Source organism: Pollicipes pollicipes, unplaced genomic scaffold, assembly GCF_011947565.3.
Source record: "Pollicipes pollicipes isolate AB1234 unplaced genomic scaffold, Ppol_2.1 Scaffold_6686;HRSCAF=7923_pilon_pilon_pilon, whole genome shotgun sequence".
Classification (NCBI taxonomy): Eukaryota; Metazoa; Arthropoda; class Thecostraca; order Pollicipedomorpha; family Pollicipedidae; genus Pollicipes; species Pollicipes pollicipes.
The window spans coordinates 32,786,058-32,794,368 of NW_023596921.1; the positions used below are offsets into that span (position 1 = coordinate 32,786,058).

At 51.3% G+C, this 8,311-nt stretch overlaps 1 protein-coding gene across 1 annotated transcript; it reads right to left on the reverse strand.

The window, feature by feature from the left end:
- Positions 1-2,412: 2,412 nt before the first annotated feature.
- Positions 2,413-6,020, reverse strand: LOC119107230 (ADP,ATP carrier protein). Its single transcript, XM_037230644.1, has 4 exons — positions 5,782-6,020; positions 3,762-4,255; positions 3,333-3,525; positions 2,413-2,924 (listed from the first exon to the last, which is right to left on the reverse strand). Exons 1-4 carry the CDS (start codon positions 5,936-5,938, stop codon positions 2,869-2,871), a joined length of 900 nt encoding a protein of 299 aa, XP_037086539.1. The 5' UTR covers positions 5,939-6,020; the 3' UTR covers positions 2,413-2,868.
- Positions 6,021-8,311: the final 2,291 nt, after the last annotated feature.

Consider the following 8,311-nt stretch of genomic DNA (forward strand, 5'->3'; position numbering starts at 1 on the left):
TTTTGCGCCCAGTTTCCATGGGAGATGGACCGTGCAGCGACGGTTGTGGTTGTATGGACGGTTGTATGGACAGGCACCAGGCGACATTTGCCGCAGGTATGGTCAGGCACCATGCGGCGGTTGCCGCAGGTATGGTCAGGTGACAGGCGACGGTTGTCTCAGGTATGGCCAGGCGCCAGGCGACGGTTGCCGCCTGTATGGGCAGACAGTCATGGCACTGAACCTGACTGCTGGCATCAGCGCCCATCACTCCGGGATGAGTGTAAACAGGACTGTCCTCGAGACGCGCCTTCGCTTCAATTTCACTCCAACCTTGGTCAGTACTGATTCAGGTCTGAATGTCGCTGACTTCCAAACACCAGACTGGAAAGGTGCAACTCTTTGCCATGACACAAGGAGAGCAATTTCGACGGGCATTGTACAGTATTGCTTGTGTAGTGCAGCAGTGCAGTCCTGGAACCTCCTGCCTCTGCTTTTAACAAGTTCTGGCGGCCCACGTATAATTGGACAAACGGTAAGGCACTTTCAAGACCTACGTATTTCAGTGTGGTCGATTCCTAGGAACTTCTCTGAACATTTAGGATGTGAAGTCTGACTTAGCCGCAGTCGAACTCTGGACTATCTAACTGGCCACTATTCAGTGGAGGCATCGTTATGATAACGGCAACATGTCATACACACACACACACACACACACACACACATATATATATATATATATATATATATATATATATATATATATATATACATGAATGTTATTCTTGTTGCCGTTGACTGGGGTTTAAGGGCGTGTCGACTCCTAACGTCTTTTGCGCCATGAATATGTGATGGTAACTGTGCGACTGGTGAGCATTTTGCTGCGCAACGGTTAGCCGCATCGGGCTATTCAGTGTCAAACAATAGTGCGGATTGCAGTCGCTGTTAAAACATGGTATAAGACGTACCAAGAACGACCAGATTGACGTTATGTGTGGTACACGAACACTTACGCACATCATGACAACCTTACTGGAGGAAGAATTTCCATTGTTCGCTTCGCTGCATGAGACTGACAACCAGTTTTAAGAATTAATCTGAAAGTGGTCAAGTGAAACATGCGTCCCGGACTGCTCCAAGACCATTACAAATTATTCAAAAGAGCATCTGGAAGCGTTCGGCCGATCCGTCCGCCCGGACTTCCGCCCCCTGGCGCCATTTATAACTTGCAGCCAACGCCTCGCTGCCGATGGAGACTGTAACGCTGGGCATCGCGACGCAGATAAACCGGCGCAGCGGCGTGTTCGCACTCAACACTTCCAGCTCGCAAGCTTTGCATCTACCTGTACGCGCCAGGTGAATACATGGGGCCCTCGCGTGCAGCGTAGGGCACTGCGAGCAAATGTGAAGAACCCAGGCCGGTGCGGAGGGGCACATGATCGATCGAGCGTGCTCGGCAAACCAGCATTTAGGGACCCCACTAGCGAAATGGGCTCCAAAAACACCTCCAAGTACGGTCTTCGCAAACAACCAAGTTATTCTGCTCTCTTTGCCGCTTTATCGTCGCTTGTGACCATCCCTGGCGGAGTAAATGACCGGAGGCACGTTTTGCAATGTGTTGAAAACCTGCATCCGTTCGGCCGGGTTCAGGCGTTAGGAATAGAGGCCTACACTCCTTTCACCCGCCCCCAGGTCCGCCTCTCAAAGCACGACAGTTCGCGGAATGACATGGCCAGGGAGCTTCGGATCACACGCGCCCGCGTCACCCACAAAATGAAATTCGACCCGACAGAAGCTGGCCTTGCGCCTGGTATAAACAAAACGTTCGATCACGACTCCGGGCACGTATCTGACGTCGGAAAATGCTTGGCAACTGACCGTTACGACTGCTGGCATTGCTGAGTTCCCACGCCCGTCACCGCGACAGATTAACGGAATAGTAACAGAGAACGGGACCAGATCCGACATCTGCCCACGCGCCGAAACGCGGCTGCACCGCCGGATATGCCGCGCGGGCGGATCCGTGACATCCAGCCAGACACAGATCTGTGGCGGCATCGAGACCGGCCTCCTGCGCTCCACACCAACGTCCCGCGGCCGTCCGGCTCCGGTCGCCCAGGAGCCGCTGACGGCATGCCACACCGCCACGTCACCCGTCTGCGATCAATACCCAGCCCACTGCGGTGGCCGCCGGCACCTGGTGTCACTGTTAATCGCCGGCAGGCAGACCCCACCGACGGACCATCCGGCTGACCGACCGAAGCAGACACCAGCTCCCGGAACGCCCCCTGCGCGGGACTGGTACATCGCGCTCGTGACCCGACACGACCTGCGGCCCTCGAGCGCGCACAGACGCATTAGTCGACCCTCTTTCTCAAGGCATGTCGGACCAGTCTACCTCCTAAGCCATCTCGTCCGACGCGTACGACTGTCACTGATCCAGCTAGTTTATTCACGCTCACAGTATCCAGTCCCCAGCATTCGTGTTACCAAATCGAGTATGTCAAATCCATAAAAACGAACGAATTAAGAGAGTATGCGCAACGCGGGGAGTCTCTCACTAAAAGGTACCAAGATTCAAAAAATATCCACCGTCGCCGCAAGTGGTCACACCCGCGCCCCTCGCCGAGGGCGCCAAACTCCACGTCTCCTAGGTGAAGCAGCAAACGGCTCCATGTATTTCCCGCCTGTATACATGTACACGATTCACAAACGTCTGGGACGCAGCGGCCGCAGACCGGGCGTCACGGACAGCCGCCAGGCCTGGGATACTGGAATACCAGGCCCGGCCGCCCGCCCCGCCGCGGGTTAACATTGGAGACGCCCCGCAGGGGCCATGAGCGAGACCTCGCCGGTCCCTATCATTCAAACTAGAGGGCTACGTTGGCATTAGCCGAACATCAACACCTTCAGCTCGTCGTAGAGCACCAGGACCAGGGCACCACCTGAAACGCAGAGGGATTTCGTCAACGACCCACGCGGCACACGCCGCCGGCAGCGACGGGCAGTCACAGGATGGATGTGAACGGTGCATGAGGGGGGCGGGGGGGGGGGGGAGGCGACGACAGACTCGGCGTCAGGCGTTGTTTCGCGAGGTTACGCAACGGCGACGAATACACCGAATAAAGGGACCAGATAGCGTGGCATGTACTTCACGCATCTGCAGACGTGGCTGGACTACACGTTATCTCTCAGGCAGAAGTCACGTTTGGTAAAACAGCTCATGTGTTGGGCCATCCATGAAATATCAGCAGGGGAGAATTTGACCTCAGACGCTTGTGCACAAAAAACAAATAAACTCCACACCAGACCCTGAACATAGGGGAGGCCACACGGCGCAGGCACCCACTTACCAGTGCCGCGGAAGATGTTGGAGAGGGCGCCCTTGAAGAAGGCCTTGCTGCCCTCCTGCGCGGCCACCTTGCGCCAGCAGTCGAGGGTGTTCTTGTACATGATGTCGGCGCCCTTGCGGCCGGACTGCATCATCATGCGCCTCCGCACGGTGTCGAACGGATACGAGATGATGCCGGCGCCGGTGGTCACCGTCTGAGGAGAGCGAAAGGTCAGCCAAGCTAGCACAAGCACAGCAAGACCACAGCCAGTCTGCCTGCCACACCCAGGCAATTAAACCAGTGCTCAACCAATCTTTCGCGCACATCCGACGAGTAACGTACACTTAGGTTCGCTATGCCACAAATGCAGCGCGACATGGAGCGTGATGTGGAAAGTCAACCGAACCAAAAAAACGACCAACAAGAACAGCAACACCCAGTCTGGCCTACCTGGGCAATGGCCCACGAGATGATGATCGGGGTGTTCTTGGGGTCGGGCAGCATGCCCTTGGCGGTGTCAAAGAAGCCGAAGTACGAGGCGCGGTAGATGATGATGCCCTGCACAGAGACGCCGAAGCCGCGGTACAGGCCCAGCATGCCATCGGACTTGAAGGTCTTGACCAGGCAGTCACTCAGGCCGGTGAACTCGCGGGCGCCACCCTTGCCGACGTCGGCGGCCAGCCGGGTACGGGCGAAGTCCAGCGGGTAGACGAAGCAGAGCGAAGTAGCTCCGGCAGCGCCGCCAGAGGCCAGGTTTCCGAGGAAGTAGCGGAAGAACTGAGTGTTCTTGTCCACGCCACCCAAGAAGATCTGCTTGTACTTGTCCTTGAAGGCAAAGTTGAGCGCCTGGGTGGGGAAGTAACGGATGACGTTGGCCAAGTTGCCACGCCAGAAGCTCAGGAATCCCTGTTCTTTGGGGATGCGTATGAAGCAATCAATGATTCCTGAAACACATCAAGGAACTGATGTAAGCATGACCATCAGGAACATAATGCTGGATACACAACATCAGTGCTGTGACACTCATTGGTGAAAAAACAATGTGCTTGAGAGATGGTCAGAACCTGGATGCTGGATTATCCTTACCAGATCTTAACACGTGCCTGGGTGGCTGGTCTAATACTTTTTGCTGAGGTGAGGGCCAATTGGCCACTCCTGAAATCTCAGAAACTAAGTGAGCTTGAGACTCCAAATGCACAGGACATGTAGGCCTGTCACACTTGTCAAAATTTGAGGTTCCCAGGTCATGACCTTCCCCATACAGCAAGCTCTTGACTAATAAAACAAGGACCATTATACCTTACCCTAGGCCAATGGAACTTATCCATTGAAATGTTACATTGCCTAATAAATGATATAAGATGCAGCACTCACAACACCCCTATTTTGAATCAGATAGAATTCCCTAGAAATCATCTTTGCTGAATCCATGGTTTGACCTTCACCTGCAGGTCAGAAACCTTAGATCATAAATAACATACCATTCTCTTAGAAACAAATAGCACCCTGGCATGGAGGGTGGATGAAGCAAAGATCCACACCCTTCACCTGTGGTTCCCCATGTGCACAGCAAGGTAAGGCTTGCATTATATCAACCAACATCATTTTCTTCTGCCATGCTAGATCAGTCACAACTACACTTTACTCAACACCACCTTGAGATGCGTTCAAATGTGCCTGAGGGAAGCCATTAACCCCAAAATCCTGACATTGCTCATAACTTTCTACCAATTTAGAAAAGGTCTACTGTTAACACTTCAGCCCATCTTTGGCTACCTTACTTGTTCAGGCAATTACATCAGTGTCATTGATATGAATAACCTTGTGCATGATGTTACAACATGGTCCCCATAGTACATAACCCCTATCACCTCATAACAGTCCGGCACAAAATGTTGACCGCTCATGGCTTTACTTTGTTTCCAAGCCTTCTATCAGTGTCTCTTTTTGATCCTAAAATGTTCCATAATAATGGAAGACAAAATGCTGACCCTGCAAAATATACTTGACATAACAGGTAGCCAATCCAAATAAGACCAGCATGTGAACTAATAAAAAGGCAGTAAGGCTTACAGGAATCTGAGCTGGGAACATCACAATCATTCCAACAGAATAAGGTCAGATGATATCTAACAGATTCCAACCAGCATAAAGACACTTGAACCAAACATGACTGCACCCCATTGGCAATGATGGTCAATTATGTTAATCCTGCCTTTACTGAAATTCCCACTATCACTACATGCACACAGAACAGCGCTGCCACAACCAAATGATGACAAATGACACAGGTGTGAATGTTACAATTCTGCACATTGTGGGAAAAACATAGCATTATACCACCGTGCACATGCACATTCCCTGGAAACTTACATCCGCCAGAACTACAATACCTACAACCAGCCCATTCCCAAATACTCCCACAACCCTATGCAAGTCGCACGCAATAGCAGAAAAAATGCACCCTTACCCTTGTAGCGCTGAGCCTCAGTGAGCTGCTTGGACGTGTGCTGGACCTGCAGCAGCAGCTTTACCCGTTCAATCGGGGCCACTGCTGTTTTGGAAATTGCAGCGGCAACGCCGCCTGCAATGAAGTCCTGCATGAATGACTTCGGATCGAACGGCATGATGTTATTTTTCGGGTTACCGCGCTGTGAAGCCCAGGCACTCCGACCCCGCCGGCGTCCAGTGAAAGAGGAAGAGTGCCGGCAGCTGACAGAAAACGGATGTATCAGTGAAAGTGGGCATGAAGTATCAAGCCCTGCGATTGGACAGATTCTGGGCTCTGTCCGGCTTCGACCAATCCGGGAGCTCCTAAGATGGGCGGAGCCAAGAAATGCTCGGCTCAAACTGCCATCAAGGATTTAACACGTACAACGCGCAACAAAATAATTAATCAGCTAGTTAAATCCATAAAGAAGGTCAATTCTGATAGGATAATCACATTTTGTAATAATAAATTTCATAAATCTGTACAATGATAAGCGAATTTCGAAAGCCATGCTGTGCCAACATATTCCCGCTTAACCTGTCATCTGTGTGCTATTAAAGCGCTTCTACTTACATGAACAACGTATAGGTGGCATGCGTGCCACGGTCACCTCAGGTCGGTTTAAGGCCAAAAGTACGCCTGAGAAAGTACGCATGAATAGAGTGCTGCAGAAAGGCTTCTCAAAAGGGAAAGCTCTTTGAGGTTATCCCGATCTTAAAGAAAAGAAAGCGGCAGTCTCTAGCGGGATATGGTTCATTCAGCCCTACAGCTGTTCCGTCCTAATGGTTGGAATCTTTTGCCAGAGATGGCCCATTAAAGACTTTTCGAAGACTAGAGTCCATGCAGTCCAACTTGGGTGTCTCCCGAAGCGAAGCTGCTACATGCGCGAAGTTTCTTCCAGAAGCTATTAGAGGTCACGGGACATTGGAGCGCCACATTAGAGGACGGGCAACCTGTAAACGTAGCCTACCTCGGCTTCAGCTAAGTATTCGCTACTATCCCTCATGATCATCTGCTCTTCAAGCTCCATGCTTACGGTATGCGAGACAACTCGCTGCGCTGGACCAGAGCCTTCTTAACCCACCGGATGCGACGAGTGAAGATCCAGGGCTCTCAGTCGGACTGGACTGACGTAATCAGCAGCATTCCTATAGGATCGGTGCCAGGACCAACGCCCATCATTATCTTCGTTAAAGGCCAACCAGATCACGTGTGAAGTACGACCAAGATGTTTGCGTGTAACACTAAGATGTACTGCTGCGTTCCGAGGCATCCGACTGCTCCTCCTCTACATGTCGACGTCGATGCCCTGGCCAAGTGATCGGAGAAGTGACTGCCCCCTTTCAAAGCATCAAAGTGCAAAATAATCACAAAGTAAGTGCAAAGTGCAAAATAAACCCATCGGCACCTGCACCCGAGGCTGGCCTACTTCCTGAACAGCGCCAAAATTGCGGTCGAGCCAACCGAGAAAGATCTCGGAGGGTTCCTGGACTACAACAGGCTTAAAGAGATTTTGGACTGCAACAGCCATCTTGACGAATATTCGGTGCAATTCACAGCCCTGTCCTTTTTGAAGACCACACAACCCCAACTTTCTGAGCTACATGCCCGCAAAGATGTGCAGACTATTTTGGAGAGAGTATTTCAGCACACAACAGCAGTATGACTGTTGACTCGTTCAATATCTAACGTAGATGGGCACAATTTCCAGATATCACGACCGTCAGTAGGCCCGCAGTCAATGCTGTGTAAGGTACGATGACGTAATCAAACAATGATGTACTGAGGAGCATGTTTATTTAACGAAACATTATATATCGTAGAGCAGTCTTTTCCACTTACAACTGTACCAATAGTTACAAGTAAAACTATTTGATCGCATCTGATGTTTGTTTCAATATCTTCAAATGCGGAACATTCCCTTTAAGTTTCACGTGCAGTCGGCGGGGACAATTTCGGAGACCAGCCAGATGGTGGCGGTGGCGCGAAGGTCATTTGCCAACGTCAACGTTTACACGCTGCCACTGCTCCACAAGACCGTAATACGCCCGTAGTTGAAGCATGACAACATCACCCGGACGCCGTTCGCCAAATTGGATCAGGGGCGCTGGGGCGGGTTCAATGACGAGCTATGCGTCGTGCCCACGCAATTAGGCATCGGCCATTTTCGAGAGGCTCCGAACCCTCCAGCTGCCCTCGCCGCACTTCTGTCGTCGCAAGGGAGACATGGTTGTTGCCTTCCAAATGTTTCATGGAGGCATGCCCTAGTCAGTGGAGGAGTTCTGACAAGATAGGGCTCAAGGTGACAATGGGTCACCAATGGAAGCTGAGAAAACCTCAGGCAAGGATTTGTTTTAACAAGAAATCATCAAAACAAAAGTTCGCATGGAAAAAGCACGCATAAAGCACAAACACAGTTGCTCGGAAACAATTGAACGCACGCAAAGGTACAAAACAGAACATTTTAGTTCGACAACATACAAGAATGTACGCAACTCTTCATGAACAG

Excerpts from the sequence above, each read along its gene's own strand:
- LOC119107230 (XM_037230644.1), bottom strand. The coding sequence starts at position 5,938 with ATGCCGTTCGATCCGAAGTCATTCATGCAGGACTTCATTGCAGGCGGC. Across the intron at positions 4,256-5,781 it reads TGAGGCTCAGCGCTACAAGG|GAATCATTGATTGCTTCATA; the intron begins GTAAGGGTGCAT and ends GATGTGTTTCAG. Across the intron at positions 2,925-3,332 it reads CAACATCTTCCGCGGCACTG|GTGGTGCCCTGGTCCTGGTG; the intron begins GTAAGTGGGTGC and ends TCTGCGTTTCAG.